General features: G+C 39.0%; 2 protein-coding genes across 2 annotated transcripts; both read right to left on the bottom strand.

Annotated features, from left to right (window-relative positions):
- Positions 1–890: 890 nt before the first annotated feature.
- Positions 891–3,458, bottom strand: LOC129233208 (complement component receptor 1-like protein). The gene has a single exon (XM_054867270.1). It carries the CDS (start codon positions 3,456–3,458, stop codon positions 891–893), a length of 2,568 nt encoding a protein of 855 aa, XP_054723245.1.
- A 2,126-nt stretch (positions 3,459–5,584) lies between these two features.
- LOC129233207 (sushi, von Willebrand factor type A, EGF and pentraxin domain-containing protein 1-like) lies at positions 5,585–12,262 on the bottom strand. The gene is made up of 3 exons (XM_054867269.1): positions 8,964–12,262; positions 8,350–8,468; positions 5,585–7,647 (listed from the first exon to the last, which is right to left on the bottom strand). The coding sequence occupies exons 1-3, from the start codon at positions 12,260–12,262 to the stop codon at positions 5,585–5,587; spliced, it is 5,481 nt and encodes a 1,826-aa protein (XP_054723244.1).
- Positions 12,263–27,008: the final 14,746 nt, after the last annotated feature.

The following is a 27,008-nucleotide window of genomic DNA, read 5'->3' as shown; positions in this document are numbered from 1 at the left end:
CACCTAGTTTGTCTTTATTTATTGAGAACATTAAGAACCATAAAATATTTCGTAGTTTTATTTGTTGTTTAAATTAGTAAACTGTGTATTTATTTTGTTTGTAAATTTCTTGAACGTTTATGTTTTCATTATGTTGCTTTCATGTATGTGTGCTGATGCTTCCCGGTTTGTCATTGTTGAACACAGCTTTTAAAACCTTAAAAAATACATTTTCGCAACTTTGATTGTTACTTAAATTTGTAAACTATATTTCAACTTCTACCTTCTTCTTAGCTATTTTTGTCATTACAATTTTGCAAAAACAGTATATGCGTATTGTTTACCATTTACATCTGTAAGCCTCATGACATACTGTGTGGAGTATGAGGAGTAATTTTGTGAATTTTTTAAATTTAAAAAAAGGGGGGGGGGGAGAAACTGGAAAGAAAACAAACAGCTCATGAAACTTTTGGTTTTTTATTAGAATGAATACATGAGTGTAATTTCTTTTAAATTCCAAGAGTTAATAAATTTATTGTTATTATTATTAAAATTATTGCTATTTATAGTGAAAATCAATCAAATTTGAGAAGAAAAAAGCTAATTTCCATTTCACAGGTCTGTATCAATTTCCAAGATTTAAATTAAATTAACATTTAAAAAAAAACTTTTATTCTAAAACTTGGAAACGCTTCCAAATTCTTCAGGTTTTTCAATTTTAAACTTCAAAAACTCATCCCAAGTGTGAATTTTGTTCGAATTCTAAATTTTGAAAATTCATGCCGATTCGCAGTATTTCTTTTATTAATTGAAAAAAATCATCCCAAATCCCAATTTTTTTTATCGCAAACTTCGAAAATTGATTCCAGGCCCAAGTTTTTCTGCACATTTCAAGGTTCATACGTTCATCCTCATCCTCCCCAAGCGCAAGAAGGTATTCCAACCCACTCTCCGTTCCTGCAAAGTGCCCACGCTCTCCCATTCAGCACGTATCCCGGCTCACATCTCAGGCGACAGGATCGTCCTTCGAGCACGCGGTCGCAGTTAGGCTCGTTCAGTGCCAGGCCCTGCGTGAGGTGAAAAGGAAAGGGCGGGCAAAGAGGCACGCATCTGGATTCTGGATCCCACCCGACGTCTTCATCTGCTCGGCAAGCGATGTAGTCGTTGGCTTCGAACGCCTGACCTGGAGGACACTTCAGCCAGCATTGATTCCCAGGAGCCAATTCCCTGCAGTCAACATTTGGATTCCGCGTTTCATCGACCGCCGCAGAAGAGAGCGAGGGGGGCTGGCACTGACATTTCGGTGGTTTAGACCACGCGTCGTCTCCGAAACAGGTGAGCGTGACGTAGGACCATCCAGCGATCGAATAGCAGGCGATCGTGCACGTCTCGTACTGTCTCTTGTTGGAACAGGCACTCTCCGGCAGAAGTGCTTGGCCGAGTAGAAGAGTTGGTGGATTCACACACGTCTTCACTCCCTTCGCGCAGGAGGGCTGATAGCTCCAAGTGTTATCCGAGAGACATTTGATGTAGTTATAGCCTCGCACATGATGATCTCCTGGACATTTCAAGTAGCAATACTGCCCTGGTGCGACAAAGTCGCAGTCTGCATTTATGTCAGTGTCAATAGCTAGTAGATCGTTTAACTTTGGTGGCGGGCACGAGCATCCAATAAAATCAACGAGATCGTTCCACTTGCCATGCTTGATACAATGAATGTAGTCGAACTGCTTGCCATCTTTCAAAAACCTTCCACCACGTCTACATTTTAAAGTACAGGCCTCTGACACGCCTTTCAAACTGCATTCTCCCTCAAATTCCAGCACAGTAGGTATAGTAGGGTTTGCGCAGTATTGCTCTAACGGGCCAGTGTAATCACAGTAAGGAAGAGGCGACCACTTGAAGAGGGCATAATCTTTCTGTACGGTGTCATCAAAAGTACACGCGGTGTAATTATGGCCTCTTAAAGTAAAACCAGGCAGGCATGACAACCAACATTTCCCTCCAGGGCTTACTCCGTCACAATGGCTGTTCATATCTTTTCTAAGAGTTACGCTACCTGTCAAGAGAGGTGACGGACAGGCACAGTCTTTAAAATCAATCAACTCTTCCCACGTATTATTACCTTTGCATTTAATAGAAATGTAATGTTTTCCGGAAAGAAACCTTCCACCTCCTTTGCATTTCAAACGGCATGACTCTTCGGGCTTCACCAGCGCACAGTCCGAGTCGAAATCTAATGCTTGAGGCAAAACAGGTTGCAAGCAGTATGAGGCTAAGGCACCTCTGTATTCGCACACGGGAGGAGTGTTCCAGACATTTCTATTTCGTTTGGTTTCACAAGCTATGTACTCCCTTCCTCCAGCTCTCAAAGCGAAATCCCTCTTGCACTTTACATAACAGTACTTATTCGGAGCCACATCGTTGCAGTGTTTATTTTTCGTAATATCAAGCTCTAAACCGCCTTTGAAGAGACCAACACTTTCTGCCGGAGGACAGTGACACGCAGGCAATTTACTCCACATGTTTCTGCCCAAGCATATAGTGTATCCAAAAACTATATTGCCCTGAAATGTTGCGCCTGCTTTGCATTTCACTGCACATGAATCATCCTTGAATCCCAAGAGACATTCGCTCGCTAATTCTTGAGCTCCAGAAAGCGTCGGCTGTGCGCAATAGCCTATTGAAGATCCCACGTAATCACACTGAGCCCTCGAAATTCCGTATGGATCAGTACTCCATTCGGCCTCATGCATGCACTCGATGAAATTTTTCTCAGGTCTTCTTAATTTGAAACCCGGTCGACAACGCACATAACACAATTCCAACGGTTTGCGTCCCAAGCAATCTTTATTGCGTTCCACATCCAATTCCAATCCATCAGATAAAACAGGTAAAGGGCAGGTACAGTGCGGGGCCTCTCGCCAAAATCTTATGCCCATGCACATTACGCTGTGATATATGGCTCCATCTACATATGGGCCACCAGATATGCATTTCAGAGTACATGATTCTCCAACCAGTTTCGGCACGCAGGGTCCTTCGATAACATGTTCGCTGCCGAGATCTAGCTTTTTGCAAATATGTATTTCGCTTCCGGTGTAACGGCAGGATCCCGATCCACGCCATTTAGTCGTGTCCATACATTCAAACTTGTCAGTGAATGCTGCTGTGTAACCTTCTATGCATTCCACGAAGCAATTTTCTCTAGGTTTCTTGCTATCACAATCAAGATTTGCCGATTTATTTAACCGCATACCCTCAAGCAAAACCAAAGGTTTGCATGTACAAACAGGAAGGGCTGTATATGTCCCATTCGGAAAACATGTAATGTTTCGTATGTATGACCCATCGTCCGACATTTTACCTCCGTATTTACATTTGACAGGACAGGTATCGTAGGTTTTCACTACTGAGCAGTTTGCTACTGTTTCATATATCTCATATTTAATAGCACCTCCTGGTGGGAGATATTCCATACTAGGCGCCCAGCAACCCCTACCGTGACAAGTCGGGTATCGTCTATGAGAAGTGGGTGGAGAAAGGGTTGTATCGGGTAGACAAATAAAAATATTCAATCCGTATAACGTCAAACCTGTCTCGCATTTGACATAACATCTGTCGTTCTCTTTCATTGCTCTGCACTGGGGATTTCTTCTATTTTTCTCCACATCAGGTAGTAATCCTCTTGTAAAAGGAATGTCTCGACATGTACATCCCGTGAACGCAGTCCAAGAACCATTTGGAAAGCACTGTAGAGTATCAGATCCCAAGACAGTTCCTCCCTGCTTGCACTTGAAGCGACACGTCTCGCCGACACCTTTTGAGGAGCAATCTTCAAGCAGTTCGACGATGTTCAAGTATCTCTCCAAAGGCTTCGGACATTTGATCAAATTGCTCTTACATTTTGGTTGAGAGCTCCAAGAGGTATTACCGCGACAAATAATAGAAGTATTCCCAATCAGTTTCATATTTCCTTTACACTTTAGTCTGCACCTGCGACCCGGTCGTAAGGAATTGCAGTTATTCGTGTTCTCCAGACCTGAATCTAAAAGTGGTTTCGGACAGGCACACGTAGGAAATCGGCTCCATGTGGTATCATTCAAACACATAATCGTGGGAGATCCGAGTATTTTGCCACCTCTCGCACAACTCACATTGCATGAGTCCCCGATGGATTTGGAAGAACAGCTAGGTTCAAGTTTATAGACTCTCGGTGAAAGTCTTGGTTCGGGACACTTCATTTCAAAGCAAACGGGTGCAGTCGACCACTTAGTATTGTTTTGACAGGTTATGTAATTTGTTCCATTTTATCTGCAAGCCGTTAATGCATTCCACTCGACATGTCTCTCCTGGTATTTTGTTCTCGCAATTTTCTTGTAACATTAAGTCTTGGGTTAAACTAGGTTTCAAGCAGCCACAAACTGGCAAAGACCAACTCGCGTTTAACAAGCACTGTATGCGTCCTGAACCAATTAATTTCCCGTCTTTACATTTCACCTCACAAAATTCTCCAACGAACCTGCTTACACAGTTTCTATCCAAGTCAAATTTCTCCACCGGTATTGTTGAGACAGGGCAACTTATTTTCTGACACGTTGGCTGCGGACCCCATTTTGCGTCATTTTGGCATAAAGTGTAATTATGTCGCCCCAATAGTTGATATGGAGGTTTGCAACTCATTTCACACCTCTCACCTGACTTTTTACTGTCGCAATTTTCTCTAACTTCTAATCCTGGACCTGGATTTAGAGAAGGACAGGTGCAGTTTGGGAATGGATCCCATTCAACTTCATTCTTACATTTTATGCTTGTAGTTCCAACTGTTTTCCCCACAATATTGCCACCGTTCTTACATTTAACGAGACAGGTTTCTCCAATGGACTTGTTAGAGCAATCATCAGCAAATTCGAGCATATGAATAGAAATGTATGGCTTTGAACATTCTTTAATTTCCCACCGAGGCGGGGTACTCCAAGTAGTATCATTCTGACATGTAATGTAATTGTTCCCGACAATTTTAAAGTTTTCATCGCACTTTAAGAAACATTTTTCTCCACGTTTCAAAGAACTGCAGTTTCTTTCAAACTTTAATTCGTATTGCAAAGTTGGAAAGGGACATTTACAATCAGGAAAACTACTCCATGAGGATTCTGCTAGACATATAATGTCTCCATTTCCAATCATTTCCCCGCCTTTCTTGCACTTTACAGTACATTTTTCTCCAATAGATTTTCCGGAACACCGTCCATCCCATCCAAGTATTTTATCAGGTAGTTGCAGTTCTTTGCACTGTTTTCTTTTACACCGGGGCTGAGTCGTCCAAGTTCCATTACTTTGACAGGAAATGGAATCAGATCCAACTAACTCATAACCGTCTTTACAAATCAGTGGGCATTTATTGAGTCTTTTCACGGAACTGCAATCGGCATTTGCTTCCAGATTACTTTCCAATCTTGGTGTGGGACACGTACAGTCAGGAAAACTTGTCCAGGAAGTATTCTTCCCACAAGTGATCATTCCGATTCCTATCAATTTCCCTCCGTTCTGGCATTTTACCCAACATGTCTCTCCAATGAATTTACCCGAGCATGCACCGTTCAGTTCAAATACACTGCCTCTCAAATCGGGATTTGGACATTTTTTTCAATTTGCAGCTAGGGGGAGTATCCCAAGCGGTGTCATTTTTGCAAATAATAAAACTTCTACCTTCTAATTGATAGTCTTCTTCGCACGTTAGTGTACATTTTTCTCCTCGTTTCTTTGATTTGCAGTCCTCTGTCGCTCTTAATTTATTTCCTAAAGCAGGTACGGGGCACTTACAATCGGGAAAAGAAGTCCAGGAAGTCTCATTGATGCATGTAATTTTATTACTGCCTATCATTTCCCCACGTTTTTTGCATTTTACTTCACACGTTTCTCCAATACCTTTTGAAGCACACCCAATAAAATCAAGTATTTCAGAAGACAATGCAGAAGAAGAGCAGATTTTTTTCCTGCACGTTGGCAGAGATTCCCACTGAGCATTATCCAAACATGAAATGCGATTTTTTCTCGAAGTGAGCTCGAAATTTTTCTTGCATTTTAGTAAGCAAGTTTCCCCTTTTCTCTTCTCAGTGCAATTTTCTGCTGTCTCTAGCTCTCCGCGGGGAATCAATTTCGGACATCCACATTTGGGCATTTCAGTCCATGTAGAATTTGGCAAGCACTTAATGTCACCGGAGCCAATCAGCGAGCTATTTGACTTGCATTTCAATTGGGAAGAGTCTCCGGCATACTTAACAGCACAATTTTCCTTAAATTCCAGTAGTACATCTGAAAGAGACGGTTTTGCACAGACTATTTTCATACATGCCGGAAGAGGACTCCATTCTGTATTGTTGTTGCAAGTAATAAATGCATTTCCGCTTAGACGATAATTTTGCTTGCATTGTATTTCGCATTTCTGCTTTGGCTCTTTTAAGCTGCAGTTTTCCTTTGCCTCTAAAAGTTCGCTTAGTTGTGGAACCGGACATGAACACTTTGGGAATCTACTCCACCTACCCGAGTTCAAGCATTTAACGGACGCCGCGCCTAATATGCTACCTCCTTTTTTGCATTTCAAATGACATGATTCGTTAATTTTCTTATTAGAGCAGTTTTCATTTGTTTCCAAGACTGTTGACACGTTCGGTGCTATACACTCTGTTCTTTTGCATTGTGGAAGTTGGTTCCACTGCCCATTACTTTGGCACTTAATGAAATTTGGACCCTCAATCTGAAATTTCGGCTTACAACCTACTCTGCATTGATCTCCCGGTTTCTTTTGGTCACAACGCTCTCTTATTTCCACGTTTTGTCGGGCTGCTGGTCTCGGACAGGTGCATACAGGCTTCTCGCTCCAATTTCTACCGTCTGTGCACCTCATAAAGTCATTACCCAGCAATTTTCCTCCATTTTGACATTTCAACCGGCACATATCGCCATTCGCATCTGACACACAAGAGCCATTCAATGCAAGAAATGTTGGAAGAGATGGATTGGGACAGGATATTCTTTGACAATCCGGTTGTGGTGACCACTTGGTATTGTTCTGGCATGTCAAAAACTTCTTACCAAGGATTTGCAATCCCACTTTACACCCTAAAGTGCACGTTTCATTCCGTCTTTTCTGGCTACAGTTGTTTTTGAACTCTAATCCCTGTTTCAACTCAGGTTCAGGGCAAGAGCAGTCAGGAGCTGAAGTCCAACTAACGCCTTCAATACATTGAATAAAACTTTTTCCAAATATCTTTCCACCCTCTTTGCACTTCACGGTACATTTATCATTTGCAACTTTGTTAGTGCAATCCTGTTCGAAAATCAATATTTCAGGTAATACAGGATCGGGGCAAATAATATTCTCACAAGAGGGAGCATCTTCCCACATGGTATTGTTCTGACAGACTATAAAGTCTTTACCTTTGAATTCAGTACCCGTTTTTATGCATTCCAATCTGCAGACACCCCCAGGAAGCGTTTCACTGCAATCCCCCTTTGCTTTTTGATAAGCTCCCAAACCTGGTGCGGGACATGAACAATCTGGAAAACCTGTCCATGAAGTATTCTTCCCACAAATAATGGTTGCATTTCCTATAATTTTCCCACCTTTCTTACACTTTAGCCTACATGTCTCACCAATGAATTTACCTGAGCATGCAACATTTAGTTCGAATACACTGCCTCTGAAATTGGGATTCGGGCATTTCTTCAATTTGCAAGTAGGAGGAGTATCCCAAGTGGTGTCATTTTTGCAAACAATATAACTTCTACCTTCTAATACATAGTCTTCTTCGCACATTAGCGTACATTTTTCTCCCCGTTTCTTTGATTTGCAGTCCTGAGTCGTTTTTAGTTTATTTCCTAAAGAAGGAGCAGGGCACTTACAATCGGGAAAAGAAGTCCATAACGTGTCATTTCTGCATGTAATTTTGTTACTACCTATCATTTCTCCACGTTTTTTGCATTTTACTTCACAAGTTTCTCCAATACCTTTTGAAGCACACCCAATAAAGTCAAGTATTGCAGAAGACAGTGCAAAAGAAGAACACAATTTTTTCCTGCACGTTGGTAGAGATTCCCACTGAGCATTATTGAAACATAAAATGCGATTTTTTGTCGAAGTCAGTTCGAAATTTTTCTTGCATTTCAGTAAACAAGTTTCCCCTCTTCTTTTCTCAGTGCAATTCTCTGCTGTCTCTAGCTCTCCACGGAGAACCAGTTTCGGGCATCCACATTTAGGCGTTTCAGTCCACGTAGAATTTGGCAAGCACTTAATGTCACCCAAGCCAATCAGCGAACTATTTGACTTGCATTTCAGTTGACAGGTATCTCCGGCAGACTTAAGCGTACAGTTTTCCTGAAATTCCAGCAGTTCATCCGAAAGAAAAGGTTTTGGACACATTATTTTTGCGCATGAAGGCAGAGGACTCCATTCTGTATTGTCGTTGCAAGTAATAAATGCGTTTCCGCTTAAACGATAATTTTGCTTGCATTGTATTTCGCATTTCTGCCTTGGCTCTTTTAGGCTACAGTTTCCTTTTGGCTCTAAAAATTCGCTTAGTTGTGGAACTGGACATGAACACTTTGGGAATCTACTCCACCTACCCGTGTTCAAACATTTAATGGATGCCACGCCTAATATGCCACCTCCTTTTTTGCATTTCAAACGACATGATTCGTTAATTTTTTTATTAGAGCAGTTTTCATTCGTTTCCAGGACTCTTGGCACGTTCGGTACAATACATTCCGTTCTTTTGCATTGTGGAAGTCGATTCCACTGCCCGTTACTTTGGCACCTGATGAAATTAAGACCTTCAATTTTAAATTTCGGCTTGCAACCTACCCTGCATTGATCTCCCTGCTTCTTCTCTTCACAACGCTCTCTAATTTCCACGTTTTGTCGGGCTGCTGGTCTTGGACAGGTGCAAACAGGTTTCTCGCTCCAATTCATACCGTCTGTGCACCTCATAAAATCATTACCCACCAATTTTCCTCCGTTTTTACATTTCAAACGGCACATATCGCCAGTGGCATCTGATACACAAGAGCCATTAAATGCAAGAAATGCTGGAAGAGATGGATTTGGGCAGGATATTCTTTGACAGTCCGGTTGTGGTGACCACTTGGTATTGTTCAGACACGTCAAATAAGTGGTACCAAGCAGCTGTAATCCCCCTTTACACCCCAAAGTGCACGTTTCGGTCCGCCTTTTTTGGCTACAGTTGTTTTTGAACTCTAATCCCGGTTTCAACTCAGGTTCAGGGCAAGAGCAGTCAGGAGCTAATGTCCAACTAACGCCTTCAATACATTGAATAATACTTTCTCCAAGCATCTTTCCACCCTCTTTGCATTTCACGGTACATTTATCATTTGCAACTCTGTTAGTGCAATCCTGTTCGAAAACTAATATTTCAGGTAATATGGGATCGGGACAAATAATGTTCTCGCAAACTGGAGCATCATCCCACGTGATATTGTTCTGACAAACTATAAAGTCTTTACTTTTGAATTCAGTACCCTTCTTTGTGCATTCCAATTGACAAGCAGTCCCAGGAGTTGTTCCATTACAATTAACTCTGGTTTTGGTGGTATTTTCTAGTTTCGGTTCATTGCATGCACATAGAGGCAAAGCACTCCATTCCCTTTCATTAATGCACTCGATGGAATTTGTCCCAATCACAACACCATCGTTATTACAACCAAGTTTGCAGCTTTCTCTTGGAGATTTGAAAGAACAATTTTCCTTAAAGTGTAGGGGTGTACCCTCTAGCTTAGGCGTCATGCAGATTGCTGTTCTACAAGAAGGTTGGTAATCCCAAGTGCCGTTACTTTGGCATGATACCATGGAATTTCCGGTAAGAATTTTTCCTTCTTCGCAAGATAAATTGCATGTTTCTCCGGCGTGCTTCACAGAACAGTCTCCTAATGTCATTAAATTTTGATCTTGAAAAGGCGGGCAGGTGCATGAAGGAAGAGGACTCCAAAACGTTTCGTTTATGCATGTGATGTAATTCCTATGCAGTAATTTCCCTCCATATTTGCAGCGCAGTTGGCAGTTCTGTCCCTCTAATTTTGAAGAACAGTTCTCCGTAAACATCAAACCTTCTGTGAGCATAGGTATTGAGCAGATTTTAGGCTCGCACTTTGGTTGAAGAGTCCATTTCAAAGAAGGGAGACATTCAATGCTTTTATTTCCAACGATCGTTAAATTATTCCTGCATCTCAAAAGGCAAAACTTTCCTGGCGGGACACCAGAACAATCACTGTCGGGAACAATATTTTCATTAAACTCTGGATTGGGACACGAGCACGTGGGGAACTCACTCCAAGCTGAGACATTCATACACACTACAACATCCGCACCTAATAGTTTGCCCCTATTGATACAAGCAACTTTACAGTCATCTCCAATAACTTTCGAAGAGCAGTCTTCTTCAAACTTCATATTATCAGGAAGCTTTGGTTCAGAGCAAAACGTACATTCGGGAATCGGACTCCAACTCGAATCATTCATGCATACAATGAAATCATTTCCAATAAATGAAGATCTGCCTCTACACTTGAGGAAGCATTTATCTCCGGGACGTTTCCGTATGCAGTCGTTAGCAGTTGTCAAATCACTAGGCAGGTTGGGATTGGGACATGTACAGGTTGGGAAGGAAGACCACTGATTTCCATTCACGCATGTCAGTTTATTCGTTCCGACGATCTCTTCTTCTCCTGCGCATTTCACTTTGCATTGATCACCTGGCATCTTTGAATTGCAATTTTCGGCGAAAACGAGTGGCGGAGGTAAGTTGGGTTTTTGACACATGAGTTTTTTACAGGCAGGCAAATCAGTCCATTCCATATCAATTTTGCATTCAATGTAGTTTTCTCCTTCTAAAACCGCGTGTGACTTACACTTGAGATAGCATCTCTCTCCCGGTTTTTTTGCGACACAGCTAGTGTTCATTTCAACATCATCCCCTAAGGAAGGTTCATCGCACACGCAAATGGGAAGTTCCGACCAACGACTTCCACTAATGCACTCGATTGTATTTTCCCCTACCAGTCTACCATTTACTGGACATTTTACCTCACAGAAGCTTCCGGGGTATTTCAATGAGCAATCTTCCGCAAACGTCAAAGGCTCTCGCAAAATGGGTGGCGAGCAGGTAGCTTCTCTACAGCTGGGCATTGAGCTCCATTGCGAGTCGTTTTGACAAATCACAAAACGACTTCCTTCCATTTCAAAACCTGATTCACAAGCAAGTTGACATTTTTCTCCGATCGATACGTTTGAACAGTCTCCAATTGTCTTTAAATTTGAACCTACCTCTGGCTTCCGACAGGTACAAGTTCCTGGCATTGTCCACACTGTACTGCTTAAGCATTTGATGGTAAATTTTATTTCAGGTCGGTTTTTGCACTTTACGCTACATTCAGACCCCAAAGTCATGCCCGAGCAATTTTCAGCTAGCTCTAAATGCGGACTAAGCCGTGGATCGATACAATACGTATTTGCACCTACACAATATTTGGTACTGCTCCAAGTCCCAGGTGTCAGGCATGTTGTCGCATTAGGACCCTCCATGAAGGCCAAAGGATCACGGCAAGCTACGCGACAAGACATTCCAGCTACATATCGGCATTGGCCTAAAAGTTTCAGAGTAGATGATACTTCTGGCTCATCTTTGCAGTCAATTCCGAAATTTTTATACGGGGAGGAATCTATTGGAACACAGTCAGGAATTCCTCTCCAGGTTCCTGAGTGGCAAGTAACAAAATTTGTTCCTACCAGCACAAGATCATTATTACACATTATTTGACATCTGTTTTCATGCGTAAAAGAACAATTTGCCACGAAAGAGATATCTGGAGACACAAAAACTGGACATTTTTCATTGTCAACGCATTTCGGTATTGAGTTCCATTCTCCACTTGGCAGACACTGGACAGTTCGCTCTCCCTCAAGTGCACCCTTTTTGCACCTCACACTGCATTTATAATCTTTAACTCTCCAGCACTTCCCCACAGTCTCGAATGCGTCTGGCAAAGATGGACAGATGGGTTCCAGGCACCTGGCACGTCCAATCCATTTCGTCCGATTGCACCTGATGACGTGATCCCCCTGAAGCAAAAAGTCTTCTTTGCACCGCAGCAGGCATTCCGATCCGTCCACGGCTGAACATGGAGATTGGAATTCGGCGCTGGGATCAAGCTCAGACAAAGGGCAACGAGAATTCTTGATGGCCTCGTCCCAAAATAATTCTCTCGCCATTTCGCAATCTGGAAGAGGCTTCCACGTGCCACTGTTCGTGCACACAGTGTCAGCAACCGACACAAGTTTCTTCGTGTTTTGTTCGGAGCCCGGCACAAAGACGCGGATGAAACAGCCCACTTTGCAACTCTGCGCTGCCGATGTCTTGCAGCTCGGATCCACAAACTGAAGGGGCTCAGGAAGTGGTGCAATCGCACAAACCTCTCTGGACTGGCATGACGGCACTGGTGACCACTCCCCTGATGAGAGGCAAATAGCATCCTCAAGAGGAATAACTTCGTTCGGGCATCGAACCTGTACACGCAAAAAAGTTCATAAACCAAAGCGTCGTAGGATCCAACATAGAGTACATCATCGTTGTACAGGGTGTTTGAGAAAAATCTGCACTATTCTTAACGTTTTTTTTTTTTTTAATTTTTTTAAAATTAATTAATTTTAAAAAATCCACGGTTCATCGGTCGGATATTCCCAATTTTCCGAATGAAACTACTAATTTTACCGAAGGATAAAATACGAACATGTACATAGAATAGCCAACATTAATTTTTAAAAATGGCAATAATACATACTGTCTGCAAAATTGCTGAATCGTCAGGGAAAGTTGCCGAAAGAGGTAAGTTTTGGGAGATGACAGTGTGGTTTTTATTTTTCAAACTCGAACACTGGAGTTGATAATATTACTTTCTTCCCTGAACTCTTTAGATCTAAAACAAACCTTGCATATGTCTCCAATCTTTCTGGTGCAGTTGACCAGCTTGGCGAACGTCAGCTCTGGACAGGAGTCTGCAGCGTCACACGGCGGTATCTCTGACCATGTCCCGTCCGACCGACACTGGATGACGTACTTCCGGTCTTTGCACGACAAAGCGCAGAGCGAGCTCGGCTCCCTGGTGCACTCCCCGACCTGGAATCCTAGCCGAGAGATAGCCGGACAAGGCGCCGTATCCGATTCTATTCTTGGAACGGCCATCCGGATACAGAACGCCCCTTCTTTTTCGGAATCATCTGCGGAGAGTTCGTCGCAGTCCACAGCTTCCACTATCTGACCTGAGCAGGGTGGTATCTCAGCCCACTGCCCGTTCTCCTGGCACAGAATATGCTTCCTCCAGAACAGCAAATTGTCCGTTTTGCACATCATGTGGCACAGTTCTCCCGGCCGGAAGGTGCAGGTGTCTCTGACGATTACAGTTTGCGGGACATCACTCCTTTTGCAGTCATTTGCGCACGCTGGATAGGATGAAAAGAACGTCCATCTTTACTTCGGAAGCACTATAGGTTGATTTCAACACTATGACTGCTCAATACTAGTTTGCCTCAGGAACACTCGACTTATATCACCTTTATGCCGACTGAAGAGTGTTAAAGTTACAACTAGGCTTCCAAAGCGAGATCAATTGTGTGGAATCTCAAGAATGAAGTTTAGTTCAGGCGCACAACTTTATGCCGACTGAAGAATGTTACAGTTACAACCACACACTAGAGTGATATTAACTGTATAGAGTCTCAAGAATGTTAAAGCTTACTTCAAGCACACTAGACTTATATCGACTTCATGAAGACTAAAGAATGTTGCCGTTACAACTGGAATTCTGAAGTGATTTCAACTGCATAGGGTCTCAAGAGTGTTAAAGCAGGAACACTGGTCTTTTAGCAACTTTATGCCGACTGATGAATGTTACAGTTACAACTGTCGCTCTATAGCAGTGTTTCTTAATTTCTTTTATTAGTGGAATCCTTTTTAATGCTCACTTTTTTCGTGGAACCCCTGGTTTTTCATCACCAGTTTGCAGCGGTGTAGCCTGGATTTTGTTTCTTAGGGCGCCCAGGTTCTTACCTCAAACAGACTATATACACTATTTGTCATTAAATGGCAACTTAAATAAGATTTAATTTATGATCATACTAATTATTGATAACTTCTAGTTATTATTTGTTGTTATAAAATACCAATGCACTCCTATTTGTAACTCTGAGTATTTTAAAATGGACAAATAAGAATCAGAATGTATGAATGAGTTATCTGATTTTTTTTTCTTTTGAATTAAGAAAAGATATACTAATGTGTTTTGTTCAATATTTCACTCAAACTTACACAGAAAAAGTATTTAAACCTCAAAAATTAAAATGTCTTCTTCAATTTTTTAACATTTTTAAAGTTATTTATAAATAATGGACTTAGATGTTACTATGACGTCAGACTGAGTAAGAGCATTTAGACGCCCTTGACCAGTACTGCTCCTTAAGTTGGTCCTCACTCGTTAAATTTTGAAATTGCCGTTTCAACTGCTGCCACAGATACTGGGAGAGTGGCTAGTATCAAAAGCGGAATATATGAAAATGACGTCAAAAACCATAATTTTAGACAATATTTGACAATGTTGTAGGAAAACGACTTTGGGGGTGTGACTCCCAAATTTTTTTCAATACTGAAATCACTTTTAAAATATTCTTTGGTGATATTAAGAGATTAAAAGCTTCTTACGGAATTTTTTCGAAATCGAAGTATAGGAGTTTTCAAAACGCATTTTTAGGCTATCTTTGGAGGCATTAGATGAGAAGGGGTGTTTTGGGACTGATCTAGGGAAAATTATGAAGGTGAAATCTTGAAGGCACAATTTCAAGTTATTTTTGATAGTCTAAAATTAGTATCATTTTTGGCATCAAATAAAAATATTCTTATAGTGACTAACATCGAGAAGAGATGAAATTAAGGGAGGGAGTGAAGACTTTCATTCATGAAACCTAGACTACAGTCACATGATAGATTTTAAAGCAAAGCATTGGAAGAAATCAAGTTTCTAGGGCTTGTTTCACGCATAACGTGCCAACCATTCGTCGTTGCTGAGTCACGTGACTCGAGGTCTATGGGTTAGATTTTGCTGAGCCAATGATGGGACTTGCTCCCTCCATTTTAATTCCTGCTCTAACGTAATAATGCTCAGATTAGTATGCGAAAGTAAAAGTAAATTTATTTTTAATATTGAAAAAGTGTTAGGTTTATCGATTTTTAAAAGAACAAATTTGAAAGGTGTGAAAAGAAACCATGCAAGTCTTATGGAACCCTTGAGAGAACTTCGTGGAACCCTGGGGTTCCGCGGAGCCCAATTTACGAAACACTGCTCTATATTGATATCAACTGCAAGGAGTCTCAAGAATGGAAACGTTTATTTCAGGCACAGAAAACTTATATCAAGTTTATGTCAGATTAGAATGTTAAAGTTGCAACTGGCACACACTAGACCTTTACAATCGCTTTGGTGGGTCAAGAATGTTAAACTTACTACTAGCGCACTAGACGGATATCAACTCTACAGCCAAAAATTTTTAAGTTTACTTCAAGCACTCTATAACTATTGCCATAACTCTATAGCTATCTATCTTCAGACACAATGTATTATTGGCATATCAACTCGATGTCGACTCCAGAATGTTAAAGTCACAACTTGCACTCTAGACTGATATCACTCTATGACGGCTCAAAAGCATGAAATCTTACACTGTGAAAACAATTCAGAAACATTCCTAGAAAATAATATACAGTTGATGAATTCAACTCCTGCTAGTAGCATATCATAGCGTCTGAAACACACTCAGATTATAACTATCTGATTTGCCATTCGACTCAAAAAAATAATAAGAGAAGACTACCTATCCTCTTACTGAACAAATCTTCCGAGGAACGTTAGATACCCAAAATCTTTGCCCCCCCCCCCCACCCCCAATCAATCGCAATTGGCAGAAATGGCATTATTCAACCGTTCCACAATGTAGCGAACTCCGTCTATCTTGAGAAGGAAGCCATATTTTTCTTAAAGCATTTGTGTTGCTATGAAGTAGGGTGAACAGAGACCCTTTTACCGTCTGGTGCCTCCTCCTAAAACTATCTCTGTATCCGCTCCTCACCGGATCAATTATAGTACCACATGTACCACCGACGGTGACTAGAGTCCCTAGGGACTCTAACGGTGACTGGTGATTTTAATTGCGCAGTGATCACAAAGCCATTCAAGTTCCCATTCTATATCAATGCCTCCGGGATTGCTGGATCAGGTGTTACTCAGTTTTTTGTATAAGTCATGTTTTCTTCCAGGCTCCTTGACAAGCAGGTAAAAAAACCTCAAAAAGTCGTCATTTAAACTAAATGTGGATTTTTAAGGACAGCAAGTTCTGAAAACCGTCTCTTTTTCCGGCATGAAAATAATTCCCCTGAAAACCAAATTTTATTTCAAGTGTTTTTAGAGCTGATATAATACAGTAGTTTACACAAGACTTTTCAATCAGAGCTTCGAAAACAAAGAACAAGGTTTTTTTATTTTATTTATTTTATTTTTATTTTTATTTTTATTTATTTATTTATTTATTTATTTAATTTATTTTTTTTTATTTATTTTTTTTTTTTTTGGTTCTTTTAAAAACAAGTGTATCTTACCACAGAATGAAAGGTCTGAAAGAAACAAGCACCAAAAGTAGACCAGCTGTACAGATTTTGAAAACTAAAAGAGAAAAAAGGAAATGTTAACGATCCTGCGTGCAAATTTAATGATACTAGAGAACAGCAGTTTTTTTTTTTTTTTTTTTAAGAATAAGTGCTTTTTTTCTTTTTCTTTTTTATGTAATTAATCTTTTAAGCTAATATTTCACATAAATTTCTATTAAAGGGAGGAAAGATTACACACATCCGTTAACATTCTATGTCCTTCGAAAGAGCTTTTTTTTTTTTTTTTGGCATTAAATTAAGCTTCTTCTAATTTTGAACAAAGGATTTGGTTACTTCTTAAACAATTTGACAAATTTTAATATTTTTAAAAAATATTTTGATTGGTGCGCAGATTCAAATTACTTTCTTGCGCTTCTGCACATGACATCACAAGTGATGAAATGACATTAGCGCAGTTTTTAATTCGCTTCTTTACTCACATGAACTGGCAACGATATAGTTGATACCAAGCTTGGAATGCATATGTTCAATTCGCTTCTGAATTATCATAACCAGAAAATGCGGTAGACAGCAAGCGTAAGCATTCCCCGCGCCAGTTGATTATGCGCCAAAGTACATCACTTGTGACATCATAATAACCACGGCTAATTTTTCGAAAAATCGGACATTTTTAAAAATTAATTAAAAGTTAAAAGTTTTAAAAATGTAAGTTTTTACTCGCTCCATCTTTTTGTTTTATTTATTTATTCATTTACTTTTTTTCTTTTTTTTTTTTTTTTTTTTTTGCTCATTTTGTCACCTTCAGTGACTACAAGTATTATTTTTGACTGATGTAAACAACCCCATTCAATTCGATTCTACTGCTTTTCGTGGAGTTTAATCCGCCGAGTTGAGTGGAAAATTTGCTGGTTAACAGGGGGCCGCGACCAGATCCTAGTCAGTCCAACCCTTAGGAGGGATAAAGTCTTCCTAAAAGTATCGTTAGTAAAAATTCAACCGACTGAAAATCGAATTATCGAGAAAGTTAACATCTTTATGCAGTTTTGTGTGCTCGCGGCGGGACAGCTTTGGTATAATCTCCGGGTTGTTGACATTTTTTATTTATTTATTCATTCATTTGAACTTTTTTCGGGAAGATTTCGATAATTGGGAATCTGGCGATCTTTTTTCATTGGAGTCAACTTTAGGCTTCAGTTCCTGCGCGAGAGGTATTTTTCTTTGTAAATCAAAACGAAGAGACAGGAAACATCTATTCACATAGGGTTACTATAAATCAACAGGGTAACCAAAAAAAATTATTTACGCCAAAAATGAGACGACCGCACCAGATTTCCAATTATCAAAATATCCCCTCAATCACGATTGCTAATTGTTTTCACTTGACCGTCTTTGACGCTCCTGCAGGCGCGGCTCTTCCGGTCCTGAGCAATCCGCTTCTCCTGGTCGGTGGCGTCCATGTCCTACACACACGCACGCTCACACACATACACACTCACGCATACAAACACGTGTCTTTACACACATACACGCCAACGTGCATTCACACAGGCCTACGCACACACACAAGCCTACACATACACAACTATACACACGTAACCGCCCAAGAGGAGGGGCAGGCTTGGGGGAACAGGAGCTGTTTCTAGAAACAATAACTAAAATGAGTAGGGTCCTGTCGCAGCTCGTGATTGCGAAAAACATAATTTGAACTAAAAATTTCCGAATTCATTTTTTTTTTTTTTTTTTTTTAAATTTAAGATGTTCTCTATTTCAGGTAAACGGTAATCCATATCGGATGAACATGCATCGAACACACATAAAAATAAAATCAAAGGAATATCAAATACTGTCAAGAGAGACAAATAAGCAACACGTGGTAGTTCAAAAAAAGCGCTTACTTTCAGCATTATTCGTAAAACTTACGAAGTTTATAAAACCTTCGCTCTTCTAAGATGTTTTCGATACTTTGAAAAGCAAATGAGCTTGTTGAAACTACTCACAGGCGATTGAGTGCTGACTTAACGGTTATAAAATTAATTACTATCATAATAGTAAGGCTAAACTAAAACATTCAACCAGTCTGACAGCAATTTCTTAACGAAAAAATCATTGCCGCACTTGATGAAGCTTAAAGTATGATATCGAGTGTAGAGCCGCTATATATACAGGCTGACGCATCAACTTAAGTTTAACCATTAGTTAGTTTTTGGATCGAATTTTTCATTGTTGCGGAGCCAGCGTTACCATAGCAAAGTTTCTGGTTTTGCCAAATTAGCCAAAAATAATATTTTATTTAATAAACAATCCAAGTTGCTCGCAGTGAAAAATCACCAAACGCGATAACTTGCCAGAAAAGACAACCGGTCAAACACGAGCTCCGATCCAAAATGGCTGATCTGAAGCGAATGAGTCGGCTCAATATAGGGCCCATAGACTATTTATTATTATAACTAGCGAAAATACCCGGCGTTGCCTGGGTCAGTAATAATTATTAGAAACAATCGCTACTTTCCTTCGCTTTCTGTTTTAATTGAAAAAACTCAAAACATACCGCTTTGACATGATTAAAAATCGAGCTTTTTAATTACCCATAAAAGTAAAATGGCAATAAATACGAAGGACAAAATAGCACTCTTTTAGAAACGAAAAAACGACATTTACGAATATACAAATTTGAGGAATTTCCAAAATATGAATTTAAACTTCACTTGTTAAAAACGATTTACCCTTTTTTTGAACATATTCTAAAATCGTCTCTATATTGCTATTGAAGTACAAACTTTTAAAAAATGTAGCCGCCCGTAATCCCTTACTGCGGTTTTAAATGTTACGAAATTTGCTGTAATAGTTTTCGGATATCTTGGCCTAACTAACCTTGGATAACTAACTTCCCTACTTTATAAAACTGTGTGTTACTAATTTTATTGAAGAGATAGTGTCGCCAAATACTGAAATACTTCTGGTGACCATGAAATGATGCTATCCAAAATGTTTCCAAAATAAGTAGTAAAGTTTGGCAATTGTGTTTGAAATTGTGCGCAAACTTGTGCTGTTTATGGATTTGATTAATTTAGTTGGCGGAGGATTTTACATGTTAACAAATGATATAAAAAAAGAAATATTAAAGAAATGGCGATATTTTGGTTACATGGGGAAAACCGAGAAACAGTATTCGCGTAGTTTTTAGCTTCAAAAACAGCGACAATTTAAAAAATTGCCACATGCCTTAGCTGTTGAAATGATTCTGCAAAAAAAGTTTAGCGAGATTCCTGCTGGTTGATCAAGCACCCAGTTAACACAAATAAAATATAAAAAAAACCATTACTAAAAAAATAATTGCCTCAAAGTTGCGTAAAACTGGAAAATAATCAGCCAAATCCATGTATTATTTGCCTATCTTGTGCAAAAAATCTTACTTTAAAATTTGACTTGAGAAAAGCCTTGAACAGTCACGAAAAGCGAAGATAGTCAAAATCGACAGGGAGTTGAGATTATACCTTAAATACTATATTGTGTTGAGGAAAGCCTTCGAACATGGAACTAAAAAGCTCATAACTCGTTTTTTATTCTACTTAGAAATTTTGAACAGGTGCCATCTTCAGTAGAAAAATCAGAGCTTTCGATGGACATATAATGTTAATATGTGCAAATATTTTTTCATTCTCATATTAGAGAAATTATACAAAAATTGGGTTTTATCGCCCTCTAGGGGGGGGGGAGGTTGCCCCCCATAACGGGGTGAAAACTACCCTATGTGTTATTCTGATGCATAAACTATATTATTGTAAAGTTTCATCAAAATCCATTCAGTAGTTTTTGCGTGAAAGAGTAACAAACATCCATACATCCATACAGACAAACTTTTGCATATATAATAGTAGTAATAGTAGTAAGATTTATTTGTATTATTAGCCCATAGACTAATAATAAGAGCAGACCGAGCTTTCTCATTCTTGCTGATAAAGAAAATTGGTTCAAACATATGTCATGTGACTGGTGTGAGGGTTTAGCGAAAACTTTGGCAGCATGGTTGCTAGATGGCGGCATTATCTATAGTTTGGCACTCGTCATTTATTTTAAGACGGAATCGATTTTCCTTAGTTTCTTTTTTCTTTCCCTGGTGCAGGGATTGAACTATTTTTCTTTTAGTTATGAATTATTTTGAAATTAGTAATTAGTTTTAGATAAGACAACCACTCAAAATCGCGCTCCGATCCAAAATGGCTGAACATCAGCTGATGCGTCGGCTCGTATATATAGGGGCCTTAATCGAGTGCGGCCGTGGATGATGAAACGGTGGCGTTTTTCCCTACGAAAGACTCATGGTAAAGGTAAAACCCCTTGAGAAGGACAGGCCGACTTATCCGACATTTCGGTTACAATACAGCTTTGGATCTGACCTTGTTTCTAGTAAGATAAATAAATACCTTTGTGCTGAAAAGTAAAGTAAGAAATAACAACTTCAAAAAGCATAAATTGCAGATTACTTCAGACACGTGTTTCAGGATTAAAGGAACGCGTTTTTCAATGCAAAAAAATGAGCTCAGGTCCTAAAACAATGAATGTTAAGTTGAGTAAAATGTCACTTCAAGTAAATCTAGTAAGATAACTTAGTTCACAAATTCAAGAAAATTAAATCGGGAAATGTTTGCTGTAATGAACCACATTTTCACATCTGATATGATTTCTCTGTCAATGAAAAATGTTACGTCAAATGCTCTTCATTAACAGAGAGAAGTTTCTAAATTTTCTTAAAATGCTCCACTTCAAATGCAGTACTGTATGACATATTGCAATAGTAATCGAAAAAAAAAACACTATAAATAAGCGTTAATTAATTAATTTATTTATTTATTTTTCTGGAGTGGGGGGTAAATTTGACATTGATTGAACTGATTTAAATGTTCCTTTCATTTTCTCACAGTAGGAAAATGTTTATTTGCTTTGAATTTGTATGGAGATTGGCGATTGAATATCTGCTCGAGGCCGAGCCCGCTCGAGCCCGAAACCTATTTTTGTTTCTAGAGCCCGAGCCCGCTTCGGGCCCGGGCTGAGCCCGTCTCATCTCTACTCCCTACCCGATTAGTTTGGAACCAAAATGTATAATCGTTACTGGTAATATCAGTAGGAACATTTCAGGATTTCACAGATTTCCATCTCATTCCTGTTAAAATCAAGTATCTTTGCAAACAAGTTTCCTGAATTTCTACAAGTTGAACGAATGCACACTTTTCGCTGTTGTGAAAAACAATTTCCTCTACCAGTTTAAAGATTGACTGAGCCTGTTTATTAAATGCTCTCAGACGCACACGATACGTCCAGATTGACTATGCTCCATGTAAAAGTGAAGCATTCATTGGATAGTTGCAGGTAAGTAATAGGCTTTGATTCAATTTGCAATTCTGTCATAGGTTTCCGTGTAGTTAGTTGCTCAAATGTTTCAGGGGTAGTCTAACGGGAGATTTCTAACTTCTTCAGAACGTTTCAAGGATAATTTCAGAAATGGACCGTGGTAGCCCGATCGTAGAGTGTCGGATTCGGGGCCAGAGGGTCCTGAGTTCAAACCTCGATGGTCGAAGATCCACCGTCGTCATTAAAGGGGACTAGGGGACGTTAAATATGCTCGTAGTCTCAATGTCCTCCAAGTGAAACGATACCTCTGGGGGTGCTAGCACCAGGTAGCTATTAGCTCCTGGTCTAGTTCTAAATTCTCATTAACTGTTCGATCCGGTGATGGTGCTGCCATCTATCGGTATAAAAAATAATTGAGGTAAGGCACTTAGTATGCAGTCCTCGACATAAATACAGTTGTAGTCAGTTGTGACTCGGAATCGAATTTCAGAAATGTTGCTGACTTTTAGCGGAAAACGTTCCTAGTTTTTGCAAGAAATGTTACTGGCGACATTGAGCGTATCAGGTGCCTATTATTTTCCAGGAACGTTTCCGAACTGTTTTTAATGTACGAGTGTCGTTCAATAATTAAAAGACAAACTGACCTGGAGAAAAAACCATTTAAGTAAAATATGACTGTTCCTACTTTTCAACATACTACCCATCAACATTTATGCATTTGTCCCAACGGGTTGCTAGATTTTCTATGCAGGCTGAAAGGAAATCTTTGTCTTGGTGTCGGAGCCAATTTCCGGCGAATTTCTTGACATCCTTGTTATCAGTGGAACAAACAATTGGAAGTCAAAGAATGCTAAATTGAGGCTATAAGGAAAGCAAGGCAGCACCTTTCAGCTCATTTCATCAGTGTGTTCACTGAATAATTGAGCAACGTGAGGGCGTGTGTTGTCTTGTTGGAAAATCATACGTCTCCTCTGAGATCCACGACGTTTCTCTTTCACGGCTGACTTCACCTTCTTCAAAATCATATTCGAGCTGTTATTTGTATGCTATAATTCGAGTTTGAAATGAGAATGTTAAAAGTTCAATTCGCAGGCATTGATTCTGTTCACCTCGACTTCTTTTGAACTAATCGACCCCGCTGCAAGACCGTCGCTATGGGGGGGGGGGGGGGTGAGGGGGTGTCTCACCCTCCCAATGATTTCATCTAGTCGGCAAAATGAGTTTGAGTCGGCATTTTCAATATTTCGGAATTTCAAAAGCATTCATTAATTAAAAAATTAAAAAAGAAAAGCCAACAAAGTTACTTCGGCATTCTTTCGCCGATTGTTTTCTTTAACGTGTCATTTTAAGGGCGCTTTGACTGGTCCGTGAAAAATATGACACGGTCAGTCGTCAAATTAATCAGAATCGGTATTTTTGACTTTTTAGTTTCGGCATTCACGAAACGTTTGATTTTTTTAAAAATGTAGCACACATGGTACACAGATTTATAATGAATAATAAGCATCGACAAGAGAAAAGAAAATATGAACAGTTTGGGCGGGCATACCATGTTTGACAGTGCTTCATGTTCATTCTGATAAATTCTTTTTTCAGATAGGATCATTTTTTTCAACTGCTCACTATATGCCGATTGCTTAATTTACGACTGCTTATTTTCCCGACACGATAAGCGCCCACTGAGAAATTTCATTTAGAGTCGGCATTTTTTAATCTTTTTCAATTGATTCTGGATTTAAAATCTTTGAGTAAAGTAATATGCAGCTTGACATGTGCACTTTTTCACCTTTAGGAGGAAAAATCAAAAACATAAATAGTTTGCATAGGCGTGTCTTTGTGTATCACGTGAAAGATGTAATCAATTAGCCGACAGCTAATTGCACTGCATTCTGAATTTTCCAACAGTTTCTTCAACAAAATTTGATTTTGCCAACACTATCCAGGGACGCCCCGAACAGAAATTTTTGGAAAATTCTCACTTTGGGAGGAAATCTTAATTTGCCGAATGATAAAATAAGGGTATCAACATGCACCCATGGATAAGGGACAATCGGGAATTTAAAAATTGCAATTATGTCTCCAAATTTGCCGAATTGTCAGACGAAATTTGCCAAATGAGGACATTTCGAGAGGTCACAGGGATCTCCTGTTGGTGTGCCTATAACTATATCAGTCGGCAATTTCAGTTATAATAAGCTTTTTATTTTTAGAGCTAATTCTGAATCCCCATATCTTTGGTAATATTTTTTCCATTTTAACAGTTTTAAAATGCAAAGCACGAATTTTTTGCTAAAATAAGGCTGAATTTCATTTTAGTGTTTATTTTGTAAAGGTTAGAAAGTAAATGTAATCTTAAAATATTATTTAGAAATATTCGGGAATCTGTATTACACATTAAGATAACCTAACTATGAGCAACCAAGATGTACGTTTCAAACATTTTTATTTGTTTATTTATTTATTTATTTTCAGAATAATTATTCAGTTCAGTATATAGAAACCAATGGTAAACTTCAGTTTAAAAATACAAGTAGATTAACAAACATAGCGTTGGGTCGTCGACTCATTTATGAAATTGTATCGTCAATAAAAAACACAGCAAAGTGGAAAAAATACACGGGGCGCTGAAATGAAAGACAAATTAAAATATTACAAAACAAAGTCACATTGGTAGATATAAAATGTTAGATTTTGAAACAAACTTCTGAATACATATTCAGCACCATTTCAGCTTTTTCTAGGCTGACGGGTAAAAATCGAAATAGCACAGACGCCTATTTTTCGACCAAAGAAGTGTATTGTGTCGTGATAACTAGTAACAGGAGAACAGGACATTAGTCCATCTATTGTAGCATTGGGAAATGCCGCTGAGTAGACGGCGATGACTGCGGTAGCGCTAGAAACGTCGGGACTTCAGAATCTTTCTCTGGAACTAGGTGATCGAGGGAAAATTAGGGAAGTCTTGGATCAGTTTGTTGTGTGCTGTTGATTTTGAACCTTTTGTCGTGCTATGAAAGCTTTCCGCAATAAAATGAAATTTGTTATTGGTGCTGGAGTTCTGATGAGATACGTGGCATTGATTTTGATGTTTTTCCTGCTCTTTTGCTGGCTGCATCAAAGGCATCAGGCATTGGAAAAGTAGAAGACTTGAGTTATTATTCTATAAGAGCTATTTTGCTTATTCTGCACTCTGAACTGCCCTCCAAAAAAAGAAGACTAGTTGAAGTTTTGAACTTCATTCGTATGTGAATGAGCAATATTGTGACAAGTAAGAGAAAAACTGAAAGCATATGATCTTACTTTGAGCTTAAGAAAAAACATTGAAATGCAGCAGAAAAGGTATGATTATTTTAATGTAATATTTTGAAAGCATTAATTTTAAGATTCTCTTTTTTTTTATATATCTTCCTTTAAATACTGAAAAATGAAGTTGTAAGTAGGGTGCTGAGATGAAAAATTGGGTATAAATCTGACTATTACACATTCGCAGGGTATTTCAAAATACCAATACACTCTATTGTGATTCTGGTTATTTTTTTTAAAAAAGATAAATACCTCATTATTTATGCATCAGTAATATGCTTAAAATATTTTCTCAATTAAGAGACAGAAATACTGAAGTGTTTTCACCTGCCATAGGATTAACAGTTCACTTAAATTTACGCAGAAAAAGCTTAAAAACATTAAAATATGAAATTTCTGTTTTTTTTTTTTTCAATTGTTTAAATAAATAAGACTTTAAAGTAAGAAAAAACAACGTCGAAAGAGCACAAATGATTTCACTCTGTATTGACATCAGACAGAACTAGACCATTTAGACGCTCTTGACTATCTGCACTACTCCTCTCAACAAAGTTTGAAGTTGTCCCTACAGCTGCTGCCATAGATACTGGGAGAGTGACTTCTGTCAAGAGCAGAACGTTAATATTTCAAATTCATATCGAAAATCGTAATTTTAGGCAATTTTTTGTAATGTCGAAAAAGGTTTTGGGTGCCTCTGGATTTTTTTTTTTTTTTTTTCAAAATTGAAGTCAGTTTTAGACTATCTTTCTGATATTAGGGGTGTCGAGAACTTCTATAGGAAATAGTTCGAAATTGAAGTTTAGTTTTAGACTACCTTTGAATACATAAAGTGAGAGGGGGTGTTTCGAGATTTATCTCGGAAAGATTTTGAAATTGAAATCTTTAAAGCGCATGTTCAGGTCCAGGCTATCTTTGATAGTAACTTTTGGGAAAGCGGGAATTTCGGAATTTTTAAAAATTGAAATCTTAAAAATGCGTTTGAGACTAATTTTTGATCGAGGGATGTCTCCACAGAATCTTTGGTATAGAAATTTCCAAAGCGCAGTTTTAGGTTAAGTGCAAAGACCTAAGAGAAGGGGGAAATTGTTCGAAATTGAAGGCCTTATTACACTTTTAAGCTATGTTTCGTGACGTTAAAGAAAGAGAAAGGGTTCCATGGTTCCTCCCTTCCTGTCGGCCAGTGGTACACCCAGAAGGGGGGGGGAGGGGAATGATAAGTTAAATGTTTTAAAAAACTATTCTTAATTATTGAAGAGAAGAAAAGACCACAACTTGTGATAACAAAGTGATCTTTATATAAAAAAATGTTAGGAGGAAAATCTTAACTGCTTTTAAAAAGAAATCTTTGAATTAAAAATGTTTAATAGTTACTGCTCATTGTTCAGCTAAGTCTCCCACCACCCACACGCTACTTCTTTCCTTTTTTCATCTTTTTTTCCGTTTCTTCTGTAAATAAGGTCTTTAAAATACTACTCCTCCAAAGTCCCCCACACCACATACAAACACCGAAAGCCTTATGGAGCATCTGTTATTTAGTCTCCATCTCTCCAGGGAAAAATTTCCAGGTGAAGAGCTCCACAATCTTTTTTCACGTAAAATTTTCAAAGTTTGTCAGCAATTACGTTTTTGAAACTTAATTTTAAAAATTTGGAGGGG

Source organism: Uloborus diversus, unplaced genomic scaffold, assembly GCF_026930045.1.
Source record: "Uloborus diversus isolate 005 unplaced genomic scaffold, Udiv.v.3.1 scaffold_254, whole genome shotgun sequence".
NCBI lineage: Eukaryota > Metazoa > Arthropoda > Arachnida > Araneae > Uloboridae > Uloborus > Uloborus diversus.
Note: the sequence above shows the minus strand (reverse complement) of the source record. Positions and strands in the feature narration are given on the sequence as shown.

Excerpts from the sequence above, each read along its gene's own strand:
- LOC129233208 (XM_054867270.1), bottom strand. The coding sequence starts at position 3,458 with ATGGAATATCTCCCACCAGGAGGTGCTATTAAATATGAGATATATGAA.
- LOC129233207 (XM_054867269.1), bottom strand. The coding sequence starts at position 12,262 with ATGGCGAGAGAATTATTTTGGGACGAGGCCATCAAGAATTCTCGTTGC. Across the intron at positions 8,469-8,963 it reads GTGGGTAATGATTTTATGAG|CGGAAACGCATTTATTACTT; the intron begins GTGCACAGACGG and ends TTATCGTTTAAG. Across the intron at positions 7,648-8,349 it reads GCTGGAATTTCAGGAAAACT|GTAAATTCATTGGTGAGACA; the intron begins GTACGCTTAAGT and ends TTGCATGCTCAG.